We start from the raw sequence: 17,460 nt of genomic DNA on the forward strand, positions 1-17,460 counted from the left end.
CCAGTAATTTTGGGCAGGATTGCCATTCAGGACATGTGACAGATGGAGGATGTCACTTCATCCAGGTTTAACTCATTTGTGCAGTATAGACTTTTAGAAACAGTAATTTTGTTACGGTCTAACTACTGTTTTATAGGAGCTTCCTATAAAATGGTCACATGGCATGCATCGACCTCAAAGATGCATACTATTCGGTGTCTATTCACTAAGAACAGGAGACATTTGAAGTTTAACTGGATGGTATGGATCTGCCAAATGGGTTGACATCAGCTCCTAGACTATTGACAAAACTACGGAAACCAATTCTGGGTCTACAAAGGTCTCAGAACCACATAGTAATGGCATATTTGGACAATTTCATTTTGGAGTCACCTAGAATTGGCAGAAGCATCAGTCAAAGCAAACCAAAACCCTGTTTGATAGAATTGGTTACCTCATCCATCCAGTTAAATCAAAATTGACACCTACAAGGGTAATTGATTACCTAGAATTTACTATCAAAAACAGTAAATATGTTGGTGACTTTGCCTAGGGGCAAACGACTATATTAATCAAGCCTGCTATGACCTGATAGTCAAATACTAGCCATCTATCAGGCAAACAGCGTGTGTAATTGGCAAATAGTAGCCGCATTTCCAGCAGTACGTACGGGCCTTTGCATTACCAGAATTACAGCGAGCAAAGGAACGAACACTCAGATTCCATGCAGGCAAAATTGGCAAAACCATGGTTTGCCAGCAGAGGCCATTGTTGAATAACTACGGTGGATAACGAACGTGAGAAAGCTCAAAGTAAATTTGCTTGAAAGCCATCGAGGGTTCTTCAGACCTATGCTAGCGGCTAAGGATGGGGAGCCACTAACACAGTCTAGAGCTGTGGGGGCAGATGGAATGAGCAGGAGTCTGTAATTCTCCAACACATGGAATCAATTACCCAGAATTGTTGGGGGCACAATTTGGACTCAAGGGGTTCTGTAGCAATATGCAACCGGAGCTTGTTCAAATTCAGCTTGATAACACCACTGCGGTGGCACATATCCACTAACAAGGGTGGTGTAAAATCTGTATCTTACGATAGATTGTCGAACCTCATTTGGCACTGGTGTATCAAGAGGAATATTTGGGAAATCTACGAGGTAGATATAACACGGTGACAAATGCTGGATTACGGATGTTTAATAACAACACAGAATGGATGTTGAATCAGGCAGTATTTAACGAAATAACTACACGATTTGGCATACCAGATTTTGATCTATTTGCATCTAGACTAAACCATCAGTTACCCAGATATGTGTCCTGCAAGCAGGATCCAGGAACAAAGGCAGTGGATGCTTTCTCCCTCAATTGGGGAGGATTGTTTATGCATGCTTTCCGCAAGTTTGTCTCACAAACCGATGCTTGACCAAAATCAAGCAAGACTAAGCCACAGGCATATTGGTAGTGCCACATTGGCCTACTCAAGGCTGGTCCCCAAAAATTTTGGGAACTATAGTCCAGCCAGTTATGGCTGTACCCAAGAGCAGGGACCTCCTAGTGAACCCAGTTACAGGGAGTAATCATCCACTACACGAACGTATTAACTTGTTGGTCTGCAGATTCTGAGGAGGCCATTTCAAGGCATAGGACTGTCCGAACAAATACAACACAGTTCGGATAACAGATGTCTTGGAGTTTCTTATCAACTCTGTACTATAACTATAAACAAAGTTATAGTGCAATCAATAGTGCCAGAGGCGCACTTTCCTCCTATCTGATGCTGCAAGCAGGGCACGGGTCGATAGGAACGCACCCCTTTACAACAAAATTCATGAAGAGAATTTACAATCTAATACCTCTAAGACCAAGGTACACGGACACATGGGATGTGAGCGTGGTACTAACCCTACTTTGACAGTGGGGACCGCCTATAACTAACCCTGAAGGTGGTATGCTGACAAAGAGTCCAGACACTGCAAAAGCTACGGTTGGACCACATGACCACCAATATGAACAACATAACATTCGTAATCAGGAACCTGATATAAACATAGCAGGCCAGGAATGCCAGGGATGGAGATCCAGTTCTTGGCATATCCAGAGGACCTACGGTTGTGTGTGTGGTAACATACTAACACCACTATCTGGGAGTTACGGAGAACCACAGAGGCTCAGGACAGACCGGAAGGTGTCAACACAAACCATCTCCAGATGGTCAAAGGGGGTAATGGCGGTAACAGAGTGAACGTTCATATGGTTAAATCTCACTCCACCAGGGCTGCATCTACGTCGGCAGCAAGAGCAATGGACGTGCCTCTTGACAACATCCTAGTGGCTGCAGGATGGACGAATGAAATAACGGTCCATCGGTTTTATAACAAACCTATTACCGGACTGGGGGTGTTTGCACGTACCATTTTAAGTTCTGTCCCTTAGTTTACCCCCAAGGTTGGGAGGGGAAACTAGTTTTTTTTAAACTTTTCTTTCATTTAAAGCATCAGTGTCCTTACTTAACTACGTAATGTCTGAATGCTTTAATGATTACACGCATCCATGGTCAATCCATTCAGTGCGTGACGCCTGGATTCGTAACCGGCGTAAAATCACAGAGCTTTGAAATCTTCACGTAGTCACTCACGTGACTCCGAAGTGAAATAGTAAGATTAAACGAGAACTTACCAGTTTGAAGTTTGATCTTGATTTTATGAGGAGTTACGATGAGCGATTACGTGCCCACCGCTCCCACCCTCATACTATCAAGGTCACATGGAAGTTCTAGTTTCTTCAATCTTACTATTCTCAGGTCTTCTTTTTATCTGTGATTTAACACCGCTGCTTTGAAGATTGACGCGCACGCAGACGGATGGCCCTTCTTCACGTAATCGCTCATCGCAACTCCTCATAAAATCAAGATCAAACTTCAAACTGGTAAGTTCTCGTTTAATCTTACTATTTCATGTCACAGAACAACTATTCAAAAAAAAAAAATAGCAATACAGGTGCACAACCTTTTATCCGAAGTTCCGGAAACCGAAAAGCTCCGAAAACCGGATATTTTTTCCAGGATGTCGTCTGCACACCAAAGCTCGCGTTTGGCGCCAAACTTGACCCCAAACGACCCACGGTCAACCCAGGTCTGTACTACTGTAGCGGCTGCCTCCTCCCCGGAGACCGGGGAGACACTTAAACATCTGTAAATCATTGCTTAAATGTTAGTCAGTTAGTTTGGAGGGCTTTTATGTGAAGGGGGAAACTTTAATTCTTAGTCCCCTACCTGGTCGGAGAGGCGGGGAGCGGGCAATGCCTTACCGGGTCGCCGTGCAGTAAGCTCCAGACCGCTGTGGCCGCCGACTCCCAACATCGCGGAGCTGGGGCTGCGGGTGTCCGGCCGCGGGCGGTGCCGGATGGAGCTCCGACCCCGGCAACTCTACCTCTGGCTGCGCGGCGCTCCAAATCCAGCGCCGCCCGTGGCCGGACGCCCGCAGCCCCAGCTCCGCGATGTTGTGTGTTGGCGGCCACAGCGCTCCGGAGCTTACCGCACGGCGACCCGGTAAGGCATTGCCCGCTCCCCGCTGGTATCCCAGCACTGCGACGCCGCCGACTCCCAACATCGCGGAGCTGGGGCTGCGGGCGTCCGGCCGCGGGCGGCGCTGGATTTGGAGCGCCGCGCAGCCAGAGGTAGAGTTGCCGGGGTCGGAGCTCCATCCGGCGCCGCCCGCGGCCGGACGCCCGCAGCCCCAGCTCCGCGGTTGGAGTCGGCGGCCACAGCGCTCCGGAGCTTACTGCACGGCGACCCGGTAAGGCATTGCCCGCTCCCCGCCTCTCCGACCAGGTAGGGGACTAAGAATTAAAGTTTCCCCCTTCAACCCCCCCCCCCAACCACATAAAATCCCTCCAAACTAACTGACCAACATTTAAGCAATGATTTACAATGATTCCCCGGTCTCCGGGGAGGAGGCAGCCGCTCCAGACTTTTCAAGCCGCCCGCACTACCTACCTAATCTACGCTAAAAATCTTCCATTCGGAAATCCGAAAAATTCCGAAATCCGAGAAGTGTCTGGTCCCAAGGCTTTCGGATAAAAGGTTGTGCACCTGTACCTTAAAACTCAAAAGATGTACCTCTCTGAACCTTTTCTATTTCTTCCCCCCCCCAAACCACCATTCCACTGACAGAGACAATAAAATACCATCGTCTGTGTTATTTATTTAATGGATATGCCAGCATGACCATTTTAATCTTCAGTGTGAACACCAGATTCCTGCAACGAGAGCTGATATTTCTGTTCACTGTAACCCGTCAGTTAGCATGTTCCCCGTAGCATATCCTGCATGTTTAATGTACAGTATCCAGCTGAACCACACTAATTAACTGCTAGAATGTTCATGGGTCCAAGGATCTAATTACAAAGCCTGCAAATGTTTGTTTCCCTTTCATCTCTGGTGAATACATTTTTTAAAAACATTTTCAGTTAGTGCATTTTGGACTATTATACAGGGTCAGATTTTAGGACTCAATTAACAATTAACTATGACAATTATCTGTAAGAATCTAAGTTTTTGATGGCTTCAGATGATACACCCTTAATTACTAACGTAAAGATATTTAGAAGTTGTCAGAACTTTGAAATTCAACAATGAAAATTTATTTTGTGACGTAGATTTGAAAAATAATTTGAATGCCCTTTACTGGGCTAATCAATTGTTCTACCAGCGAGATCCACTGGCTGATCGAACATCAAGGGCCTGGTCAAAAAGGATGCAAAACTAGTCTACAACAGCTTGAATGGTTTCAAACTTTCAAACACGTAATTTTTATTAAAATGCATTCAATTATAAAATCCCACAAAATTAAACACTCAGAAAACAGCCAAGAAATAACAAGCCAAGTAATGGTAAAAAAAAAGACAAAGTGCTGGGGTAACTCCGTGGTCAGGCAGCATCCATGGAGAAGCTGCCTGAAATAGGGCCGCAACCCAAAACGTCCCCTGTCCATGTTCTCCAGAGATGGTGCTTGCCTCATTGATTGTGTCTTTTTTTGTAAACCAGCTTCTTGTTTCTATGTCATAATAGAAGCTCCTTATCCTTCAAACCAACATAGGGATACACTACACTTTATGAAAGAACAGTTGAAGTGCTGAGCCCCAACTGCATTTTGCAATACAAATTGTGGTTTATACCAAGCACTAGTCCCTTTTCAGCATGTTCTCCAAACCAACCTCTAGGCCATGTCTTGGGACAGTCATCAAACTGCGTCTAACTGGTTTCTTCAGTTGGTACACAAAAAAGCTGGAGAAACTCAGCGGGTGTAGCAGCATCTATGGAGCAAAGGAAACAGGCAACGTTTCGGGCCGAAACCCTTCTTCAGACTGTTTCTTCAGTTAACTGGTAGAAATTCATTTTCTACCAAACGAATGTTTATATGTTCCAAGCCTCCATATGTTCAGCGCTTTTTAATCCAGTGATGAACACAAGTCCTATGCTGAAAAACTTTCATCAAGAATAATCCTCACAGGTGAGCAAATGCAGACCACTCTCCTCTACCAGACCCCAATCACACGCCTTACGGTACGGACCCAATCCCAGCCGCACACTCAGCCCACAGTACCGACTAAAGAGCAAGCCAGAGACTATAACATTGAGATTTGCAAAAACATTTTTGCAAATATAAACAAGATGGCTCAGCAGAGGATGAATGATTAAATTAGGTTTAGTGGATTATTTATAATCCTTTCAAGACAATTGCAAGATTAGAGATATAAAACCATTAAGCCATCTTTCCAGTTATACTCACAAAGAAGGTAATGAAGAGTTGGCAGCCAATTACAAATTCCTCACATTAATAATGCAATTTAGAACAGAAACAACTAGAATAAGGAATGGAAAGCAAAAGAAAACTACAATACAGAAAGGAAAGCTAAAGAATCAGTGAAGGGAATGAAGGCTGTTCTGGAAGAAGCAGCTGTTTCCTGACAGATGAACATTGTCTCTAAATCGAGTGGAATACGTAGAAAAGTTGACACTACTTTTAAAAACAGTTATGTACCAAGTACCTGAGATGATGTGTAGAAAGTTTTTCCACTAGAGCTGTTGCCATTCTCTCACCGACAACCAAAAGGAAGGTGACCACTATGTCATGGTAACCCTGGTAATAATGAAGCTGGGGATGTTTCTTTAGTACCTCCAAGATACTGTCAATCAGCTCTTCTTGCAGTTCCTCTCTCTCTGCGTCCGGCATTCCTACAAATCATTGGTGATCATAAATCATTAAATATCTGACAAAAATGTACAAAAATCGCACTATTTTTCCAAGTGCCCCCTCTCGAGAGCAAATTAACCCAAACAATGATACCTCCCACTTAAATCTAGTAGAAAGGACAAAATAAATTCAAACTTCAACAATGTTCAGAACTCCTCACTTTTTGAAAGCTAATCCCTCCACAAAAGTTTGCATCGTTGATGATTGCCCACTTCCATTAACCATAGGTTGAAACTGTCTGGTCTAGTGACACCCATGGTCTGGTATAGTGTGCAAGTTAATGCTTTTGTTGTTGATAGTTACCCACTTCCATTAACCACAGGTTGAAATAACCCGTGTGCGGACATGGCGTCGAAGGACGAGAAGCCGAAGCAAAGAAATGGAAGCCAAATAACCGAACGGAAACTAAGCCGAAAAGCCAAATAACCGATAGTGTACAAAGCCAAAAAGCCAACTAACCGAAGGGCGGGACGCCTAAAAGCCAACTTACCGAAAGGGTGGGAAACCTAAAAGCTAGCTAACCGAAAGGGTGGGACACCTAAAAGCCAACTCACCGAAAGGCCGCTGTGCCGAAATGCCAACTAACCGAAAGGCTGCGCCGCCTAGAAGTCAACTCACCGAAAGGCCGCTGTGCCGAAAAGCCAAATAACGGACATGACGGGCGGGACTTGTCAGCGATTGGTCCAGACCCCCAGGTCCATCACATCACTGGCCGGGGGAGACGGGGGCGTGGGTCATTTTCCCACACAAGACTGTCCTGGGCTGGAGGGTGACTGGGCACTCTGAACTCGAGCACCAAGTTGTAAACGGCTGAAGGAGCGCATCCCTCGGGACAGCCCCCTCTCCCACGGCCACCCTCCGCCTCGTCGCCCCCACGCGGCCGCACTGTGACGGGCTGTGGGTCGGTAGCACACACACACACATGGAGCCGAATGGAGCAGAGTTGGGGACAGTCTGGTCCCTCCGCCCACGCAGAATCACTGACCGCGATGCACCGCCACCAGACCCCAAACCCCACACCAGGGTGATTCACCCCCCCTTTGACCCCAGGACCGCGACCCACACACGGGGTGATTCACCCCCGGCCGCGGGAACAGACGGCCCGGGGCATTGGAAGCCATAGTAAATCGCTTTTAAAACATGGGGGGGGGGCACACAAATTCCCTGGCAGTCCGATGATAAGTGTGCATGACAACGAACAATTTTATCACCTCCCACTCCCCCCCCCCTTGACAACAAGAAGCGCATTTCATTTATTGTTTAAACACAGTAATACCGTCTGGTTGCCTGCGTAACGCACATAACAAGCTCCCACGTACAAAACACCACATAATCTGTAATCCATTTATACCGAAGATGGACACAAAAAGCTGGAGTAACTCAGTGGAACAAGCAGCATTTCTGAAGAGAAGGAATGGGTGACGTTTCGGGTCGAGACCATTCTTCAGACCTAAAGACTGAGTCTGAAGGGTCTCGGCCAAAAACGCCACCCATTCCTTCTCTCCAGAGATGCTGCCTGTCCCACTGCGCCACTCCAGCATTTTGTGTCTATCTTTGGTGTGACAGTTGTCTAATTTCATCGGCTTCATGTATTGCGCGCATGGAAGAGACGCTAGAGGTTCATATTCCACTTGCATCTATTCATCCAAGTGTGCTCTTAATGAAATCTCACATCTTTGCGAGGGAGGGATGGAATTGATGTAAGCACCGGCTAAAGCAAAGGCATAGTTAGGACAGGGAAATAATCCCACCACGTCCATGTGAAATATCAGCACCTCCAACAATGAAGGCACTATGAAACTAGCTGCCGCAAGCCCTTCCCACAGGCTTGACTATATCATAACTATGCCTTTGCTTTAGCCGGTGGTTACATCAATTCCATCCCTCATCTCAGGCCAAAAATGATACCTCACGGACATTACGTCTATGATCTGAAGTAATTCAAACAGTTCTCTGCAGTGTTTAAGAAAGAACTGCAGAAGCTGGTAAAATCGAAGGTAGACACAAAATGCTGGAGAAACTCAGCGGGTGAGGCAGCATCTATGGAGAGAAGGAATTTGGGTCGAAACGTCGCCAATTCCTTCTGAAGAAGTCTCGACCAGAAACGTTGCCAATTCCTTCTCTCCATTGATGCTGCCTCACCTGCTGAGTTTCTCCAGCATTTTGTGTCCAGTTCTCTGCAGTGGTTGCTAATAGCAATCTTTTGTATGAATGGACTGACTTAATTTCTTTGGACTTTAGAGGTACAGCACAGAAACATGCCATTTGGCCCACTGAGTCTTGCACCAACAAGCAATCATCCCGTACATTAGCACTATCCTACATACTAGGAACAATTTATAATTTTACCATAGCAATTAACCTACAAACATGTATGTCTATGGAGTGTGGGAGAAAACTGGAGCACCCGGAGATAAGTTTCCCAACCTCAGCACAAACTAACAGCAACAGTCATAACTCCGATCTAATGGACGTATTTGTAGACACCATCACATATTGCAGTATACCAGATAGGTTGGTGATTATGCAACCTCACCCAACCAATAAAAAAATCAATTAATCACTTAAACATCTAGAAGGAAACAATTAAATCCTTAAAAGTCATGATGAAAAGCAATGAAAGGACTATTCTTTCTATTCTAAAGATACTCCGCAGTAGTTAGCTCCTTACCACAACCAAAATATCCATTACAATTGTATAGCGCCTAGTCTCCCCAACCACAAGGTCACATTATTTCTGGCAGTCTCCCCTCCACAGCCTCCAACCTGATAGTTCCCATATCTAGCTCCTACACTAGATCCACAAACAGGACTGCCCTGGAAAGCCCAGTGTTTCAGCCTGCTCTTGCCCCACTGATCTCAACTGCTCATACCCCAACTCTATCTTGTCCCTCCCTTGTCCAGTCCTGTCTCACCTATACCTAGGACACCTCACACACTCTCCACCAGGTAAACAATTCGTTGGCTCCCACTGCTTGATCTTTACCATAGATGTCTCACCTTATGCTTCTATATCCATCAGGAAGGCCTCAATGCCCTGTGTTTCTTCCCAGAAGAAGAATGCAATCACTTCCCCATAACTAACACTATGTATATAAACCTATGAGAGGCAAAGTTAGGGTAATAGAACCTTTTTCTCGGGATGGACAAAAGTACAGGAAATGTGCAGATAAATAAGAGATGGTCTTGACATCATGTTTGACAGAGACATTATGTGCCGAAGGGTCTGTTCCTGTACAATACTGTTCTATGTTCTCTCCCTCCACCGGACAATTTGTCCCTCTACTGGACAAAACTTGTCCTCACCCTCAACAACTCTCCTTTTGATCCCTCTCCTTTCAACAAATCAAAGGTGTAGCCATGGGCACTCACACGGGGCCCTGCTATGCCTGCATGTTTCTTGGCCAAGTTCAATACTCTTTGTTCTAACCGTACTGCGACACTGTTCCCCAACTTCTTCTCCGTTAAGTCAATGATGCATTGTGGCTGCCTCCTGCAAGTGGAGAATCTTTACAATATTCGATTAAAGTTTATTCCCCATCTCCATGCAAATTAATATTGGTGCTTTATGGTATTACTGAAACTAAGGATCCGTGCATCAACCTATTCCTAAGTACACAACCCAAGGTGTGAATAGTCCCCGTTTCCAACACGATAACTGGATTTCTCAACAACACGTCTTACCGGGTGGAAAGCGGCGTAATGATCGCTGCACATCAAGTCGCACCTGTTGATGGTCTTTGTTGTTCTCTCGGAGTTCTGGTCCTGTTGCAAAGGTCAAGTATTTACTATTAAATGCATGTTACATAATTAACAGTAGCCATGTAGAATTTCTATACTACAAGCTAAATCTACCTAGTACAAACAACATATTGAACTTAAAACAACCATATTCCATAATTCAGACATTTTACATGCTGTTATTAATTCCTGATCAAGCAATTTGATTTTTAGAGCTATGAAATTAACATCTAATGAAGTGCAATGCTTGGTTCAGCTTCTCATATCAGGGTGGCATGGTGGTGCAGCGGTAGAGTTGCTGCCTTACAGCGCCAGAGATCTGGGTTCAATCCTGATTACAGGTGCTGTCTTGCTCAGAATTTATACGTTCTCCCCGTGACTGCGTGGGTTTTCTCCGAGAGCTTTGGTTTCCTCTCACATTGCAAAGGTTTGTAAGTTAATGGAAAGTAGGTATGGAATTAATTGGCTTTGATAAAAATTGAAAATTGTTCCTAGTGTGTAGGATAGTGCTAGTGCATGGGAGGTTCACTGGTTCGCACGGCCTTGGTGGGCTGTAGGGCCTGTTTCCATGCCATATTGCTAAACTAAACTGAATCAGAGGATTATTCGGCTCAAAGAAAAAGACATCCCTCAATATTGAGAGCATTGCACTGTTGGGAGGGCCTTCACTCTGAACAAGATGTAAATCCAAGACTCCGCCGCCCTTTCAAATGGATATGAAATATCGATAGTATTATTTGTTGGTGAAAAACAACAACAATTAGTGCTACTACACCGAGTTAGATAAAGGGGCCAAGTGTAATATATGAAAGATATATGCTGCAGAATGTAGTTAGGTATGAGAGCAAGGAGAGAGTATAAGAAAGGATTGCAATGTAATTAGAGAAAGGCAGAGCGAGAAGATAGTAGATGTGGTACAGTACAGATATATGGAGGTTACATACTTTGGAAGAAGCACATATTAATTCACACCAGTCTATCATTAAAAAACAATTTGGGTTTATGAAAAGCTCAATGTTTGCAAGGAGATCTAGCAATTACGAAGGCAAATTATATTAAAATGGAATTCAGGGTGGGGGTGGTGATTGTGGAAGAGTGAGTACACTCTACTGCAAAAATCTACAAGAGGCCACACTTGAAGTTGGTCATTTTGGACAAAGGTGAGAAGATTGTTTTTCAATCAGTGGGTTAGGAATCTTAAACAGTCTCTACCCAAATAAAGCGTGCTCAGTGGCAAAATATATTCTACGGGAAAATAATACGAGTTTTGATCACCAAATGAATCTTGGGTTAAATAGGACCAGGGCGGAAATGGAGTTGAGATCTTGAATCAGCTATGATTTTATTAAATGTTGGAATAGGTTCAAGAGGCCACATGGGCATTCCTGCTCTTATTTTGAAACTCTCAAAATTGAAGTGAATAGTGACTTTGTGAAGCACAAATTTTTCCACGGTGCCTCAACTTCAAACCTACATCATCATTAATCTTTCTGATCTTTAATGCAGCTCAACCGTGCATTTCAGTACTGAAACAAATACTCTGAACGAGGATTACCTGGTTTAGGCCGTAGATCACACGTATTCACATTAAGGAGCTTTGGCCATACTTTGCAGCGGATTTCATCTGTCAGAAGACCACCTTCACTGATTGCCATTCTCCTCAAAGCAGCCACATCCACCGGAGACCTGTTTAAGGCTTGGAGAATTTCTGCAGTCTTTTTCTTTTTCTTTGATTCATTATCTAATGGGGAAATACAAATTAAAACACAAAATCAATCTCTTTTTTCCTAGTTTGTGCATCTTTTCCAACATCCAATTTCCCTTGAAAATAAGACCCCCGGTAGGCTAGTTCATAATTCCACCATTTGTACAAAACCACACTCTTAAAAGGGTTCTGATCAACCCCCGAGCATTTCTTTTTAAACGAAAGAAAAGTCCACAAATACTGAGCATGTTTGAGGTATATCTAAGTATCCTGACCCAAAATGACAGCTCTCACGGAAAACATTAAAGGATCTTATTTGCAAGTTAAATTTACTCTGCCACCTTACAAGTAAAAGGCCTCCATAAATATTCCATGTTATTTGAAAAAAGCATATATATTAAGTTAAACCAACCCCAGCATCGCCAGATATAACCAAGGACTAGAAAATGTAATTAACACTGGAAGGATAGGAAAACAAATCTACTGCAAAACAAGTTTTGGGTAAGATTACTTTTTTGTTTTACTGTATTTGCATATGCTGAGCTTGTAAAAAGCAGCCTTTACAGCCTGCACCTAGATCAGCTCCCTCCTCACCAACATCATAAACCACCTTCATTATTCCTCAAGCTCCAGAGAATTTGAGACATTGAGATTGTGAAGGATGAAAATATATATTTTTAAAATCTTGCTCTTATACTTCCCTATCACTGAAACTTCCGCCAGCCCAGTGAATCATTAAATGCAGACCACGTCAACAAATAGCCTGTTCACCCAAACCACAAACTTCTGGGCCTAGCACATTGATGGAATCACAAGAAAGCTCATCAATGCCGCTATATCCTCAGAAGTTTGAGGATATCCCGCAGGTCGGCAAATACTCAGTTAAACTTCTATAAATGTACATTCGAGGGCATACAAACTGGTTTTATCATGGCCTGGTTTGGTAACTCGAATGCTCAAGAATGAAGAAGGTTGCAGAAAGTGGTGGACTTTGCCTGGTCCATTACAGGTACTGAGCTCCCCACCATCAAAGGGATCTACAGTAAGCTCTGCCTGAAGGCAAAAACAGTTGTATCAAAGGCATACACCTCGCCGAGCATGCTCACATGAATTCGGGAGGAAGGCACAAGAGCCCAAGATCCATTACCTCCAGGTTCAAGATTAATTTTGTCTAATCAACCCGTCACACTCTTGAACCACAATTTTACCTCAGCATCAAACTACTTTGGACTTTGTACAAGGCTGCACAACATTCTTTGGCTTGTAGTATTATGGTCTACTTACCTAGTAAACCTGAGGTAGACACAAATGCTGGAGTAACTCAGCAGGACAGGCAGCATCTCTGGAGAGAAGGAATGGCTAACGTTTCGGGTCAAGACCCTTCTTCAGTCTGAGAATGTATTGTATTATTCTTTATCGTCTATTTATTTGTTGTTTTGTTACATTAATGAGTCTGTAAAGCTACAGCAAGAATTTAATTGTTCTGTTCTAGGTGTATACGACAATTAAATACTCTTGCACGTGTCAGTTTGGTCAGTCTTGCTCACTTCCCAAATGGTTTCTTAATTTTTCCAAATAGTACAATTTTTCTATTCTGAATTAATTTTATGAACTCTACTATCTAATATCAATCTTAAAATGCATTTTTCTTCATTCTTTTACATAGGCAAACACAAGACGATGTTTCAGGTGAGCTCCAATCTAAAGAAGCGTCGTGACCTAAAACACCATCTGTCCATTTCCTTCCACAGATGCTGCCTGCTCATCGAGTTTATCAAGCAGTCATTTTTTGCTCAAGATTCCAGCATCCGCAGCCTCTCATGACCCCACTTGAATTTGATGTTTTGTGGTTAAAAGAAAGCCTTGGATGTTTGATGCTTGGTTCTTTTTTGGTATGCAGTGTTTACTTTTATTCAAAACCCTTAATCTTCTCATCCTATTGAAGGGCGATTGGCCACAACTTTGTGTGCCTCTTTTAGTTGTAAACCCTTGTGATTGTGCGAACCCTTGGGATTTTTGGAATAGTGCACAACTACATATAATATTTAAAACACTAGGGACCTGGCTGAAATGATGCAGTAACAACAACTCCTTCTCACATACCACGTAAGTAAAATCAGGTGGCTAACAAATCATCTTCTCAATCTTCTAGAGGCATTGACGAGATTTATTTGTGATTGCATCAATATGCTGGGCCCAGGACAGATCTTCACAGATATACATGCCTACGAACATAATGCTGTGCCTCTCTCCACAGGACATCTTCATAGATCCCCACCATTCCCCTCCTGCAGTCAACAATTAGCTCCTTAGTCTCACTAGTCTCACTAATGTTGAAAGCAATAATGTTGTTCTGGTACCATTCAAATCTCCCTCCTGCAGATTAACGCATCATTACCTGTTATTCATCCAACCACGGCGGTATCATTGGTAAAGTGAGAGTTGGCGAGAGTTGGCGAGAGTTGGCTTTGGAGCTGTGTCTGGCTACATAGTCATGGGTACAGAGAGAGTAAAGCAGGAAACTGAGTACAGAGCCTTGAGGGGGTCCAGTGTTGATTGTTAGAGGAGGAAGCGTTGTTGCCAAATTCATACTGATTGTGATCCGCAGATGAGATTACATTGATACTGATTACAATTATATTATTCATACTGATTGTGATTACGATTGAACCAAAAGTACAATGGGGATGCAGGTACCTTCTGTCAGGTGGGAAGAGGACATTTCTACATGCCTTCTCTTGCATCGTCCCTCCTCCTCCTCTCCTCCCCCCCCCCATCCACTGTTCGACAAATGGATAGTCAGTGAGTCAGTGAGGCCTGATGGCAACCGCTCCCACCCAATGCCTGCTCACTTTCCTGTTACAGCTGTTTCGGTGATCCTCTCCCATTTATTATTGCTGGTAATTTCCGACTTACGTACAGTGTAGGCTATGAACAATTCCCCGTCATAACCTAGGGACTTTCAGTCCAGTGCTGTGGGGAAATATCTCACTTGGGAAGCTAGCGCCAAACCATATACCTAGCTGTCAATGCCAGCAGCTGTCCACATTCTCAGTGGCTATTCTGACGCTCAGCACCACATCCCCAGAAACTACATTTAACTTGAGACAGGAAACAATTAAGAGGAAACCAGAAAATAAGCAAGCAAGCTGCGATTTCACACTCTAAAGCAATTTGATACAATCTGAGTAGCAGAACTAAGCATCCGAATAGAAACAAAATTTAAAACAAGGAACAAAAAAGCTACTGTTCGACAAAGGCATTTGCACTCCAGTTGTCAAACAAAACAAATATTGCAATTCAGAATGGAATCCCTTGGTATATCCATTTTGCTGTACTGATCACTACACTGCTATTAGTTAACATCTTAGCACTTCACAATTGCTGCGCAGTGACTTTAGTTGGGAAGACACTATTTCACTCTGTTCCTTTACAATCAGCCCTCCACCGTTGAAGCAAACATAAAAGATTTTTACCAATGTAAAAACAAAAACAATTGTCCTGATTCTCCAAGACTATTAATCTCCCACACATTTACGAACCTGACCGAAAGCTTACAAAGGGAGTTTCTTATTTGAATTATCTGCCCAAACAAAATGAACTTACTGAAGAACAAAAATAACCAGTGATGTACACATAGACAGTGTGATGCCAAGTCATTTAAATACCAAGCACCACTGTGGTCGCTCTAACTACTTTGGTTCTTTGCAATCGTGGTCTAGTTTAGTTGTAATAACTGATTATTGTATACATTGTTGTCCTTATGTCTAATGTGCCTATAAAGCTGTAACGAGTAAGCACCTCAATGCTCTGGTTCATATGTCATATAAACACTCTTGAACCCGAAATCTCTCACCTTGCATATCACCCAATCCCTGAAGGAGTGTCTCCTCCTATTCATTAATCCCACGTTGCAAAATACACCGGTTATGAACGGTGGAATGAATCAACTGACATTACATTCTTCGTTAATTTGGAGTGTTATACATTAGAGAGATATCTATCCATTCCTAACCATTTATTTACTTCCTCTTCCCCATTTAGAATAGTGAACTGTGACTATTCAAAGTGACTATGATAACAAGATCACAATTTTGAAAAGTCAAAATGCACTACTTTGGGTGAAAATAGGAAAGACGAAGAGAAAAATAGACAGGAATGGTAGTAGGTTTCCAAAACAACTGGCCCTTGCGGTTTGCACACTACACAACAAAATAAAGATTGCAAAAAAAATATGCAAAGCACAAACACTAAAAAGTTTTGAACTATTTTCCCAAAAACTTTGCGCTGTTGAGACGAATAGACATCAGCTGTCTCCCCTTCCGTCTCCCACCCCGACACTAACAGTGAGCACAACCTAACTTGCTGCTTCACCTGCCCCGCCCCTTCCCCGCATCACCATTGGCCCGCTTCCGCCGGCCGCCCTCTCTCATTGGTGTAGCGGGTCGTCCATCACAGCCGGGACCCCACATCAAGCTTGGTTGACCGGATGCCAACAGAAATCTTCCTCCTCGTCAACTGAGGGAAAACAAAATCACCCCAAAAAACACTACAGTATGAAACAAAACGTCGAGTTTAACGACACGCGGGAGCTGCGGGTACAGTTGTACTGATTAATATGAGGCGTTTTGACTAACTGAAGCCACCAATTCTTTTTTTTAAGCTTACCGACCTTGTTTACCGATGCCGTTTATCGAGGTGCTTCGAGATTTCTTCAGATACATTGGCGCAGCTGACTGCGGGGCATCTTAGACGCGGTCTGAGGCGGCGTGGTGGGGGTTTAAAAGGGCCGAGGCGGCGCCATGTCGGCGATCAGGTGGATTTCGGTTCCGTTGGAAGATTTTGTTTTGAGTGGAAAAAAAATCCGCGCGCGCCCCTCACGCACGACGCACGCGCGCGGCGTGTGGGTCACCGCGCCATGGCAACTGGAGCGTCACTGAGGGGAGGGACGGGGCTCGTTGCGTCACCACGCTGTTCAACAAAGCGACGTGCGCGCCGCTGTTTAAAGGGGCGCACCTCCTACCAAAGATCCTCCTACCACACCCCATTAATTCAATTCAACTTTATTGTCATTGCACAAATACGAGTATCGGTACAACGAAATGCAGTTTAGCGTCTGGTCATAGTGCAAGATAGTAGAAGTAAAAATAAAAAATACAAATAAAAATAAAAATACTGGTTAACAATGTGTGGATTGTGGATGAATTAAACTGGTACATAGGCAAATAACTATACAAATGGGAGAGTCTAAAGATAGCTAGCAACGGGACTCAGAGTTCAATGGTGTTATTAAAAAAGCTGTTCCCCAGCCTGCTTGTGCGAGACCTGAGGCTCCTGTACCGCCTCTCTTATGGGAGGAGGACAAACAGTCCATGGTTAGGGTGAGAGGGGTCCTTGATGATTTCCCCGGCCCGTCTCAGACACCGTTTTCGGTGGCGGGCATCCATAGCAGGGAGCGGGGCACCGATGATGTGCTAAGCGGTTTTCACCACCCGTTGCAGTGCCTTCCTGTCAGCTGCGGTGCAGCTGCTGTACCATACCGTGAAGCAGGTGGTCAGGATGCTTTCGATGGTACAGCAGTAGAAGTTGGACAGGATCTGGGGGGACAGGTGAGCTTTCTTAAGCCTCCTCAGAAAGTAAAGGTGCTGCTGCGCCTTTTTGATCAATTTGGTGGTATTGAGGGACCAGGACAGATCCTCTGAGATGTGTACCCCGAGGAATTTGTAGTTGGAGACGCGCTCCACCTCAGTCCCGTTTATGTGGATGGGGGTATGTCTGC

At 44.1% G+C, this 17,460-nt stretch overlaps 1 protein-coding gene across 2 annotated transcripts in view; it reads right to left on the bottom strand.

Moving 5' to 3' along the window:
* The window catches only part of tbc1d20 (TBC1 domain family member 20), a 38,848-nt gene extending 22,256 nt beyond the window's left edge, over positions 1–16,592 (bottom strand). The window contains exons 1-4 of one of the 2 annotated variants that reach the window (XM_033041786.1): positions 16,354–16,592; positions 11,532–11,717; positions 9,920–10,000; positions 6,030–6,216 (exon numbers count right to left, since the gene is read on the bottom strand). In XM_033041786.1, the coding sequence (XP_032897677.1) occupies positions 6,030–6,216; positions 9,920–10,000; positions 11,532–11,717; positions 16,354–16,405 (506 nt within the window). In that variant the 5' untranslated portion in view covers positions 16,406–16,592. Of the gene's footprint in view, positions 1–6,029; positions 6,217–9,919; positions 10,001–11,531; positions 11,718–15,537; positions 16,003–16,353 lie in introns of those variants that run through there. The other variant, XM_033041787.1, reaches the window with a different exon arrangement.
* Between the last annotated feature and the right edge of the window lie 868 nt (positions 16,593–17,460).

The sequence above is a fragment of the Amblyraja radiata genome, chromosome 23, assembly GCF_010909765.2.
Source record: "Amblyraja radiata isolate CabotCenter1 chromosome 23, sAmbRad1.1.pri, whole genome shotgun sequence".
NCBI classification, from domain to species: Eukaryota; Metazoa; Chordata; class Chondrichthyes; order Rajiformes; family Rajidae; genus Amblyraja; species Amblyraja radiata.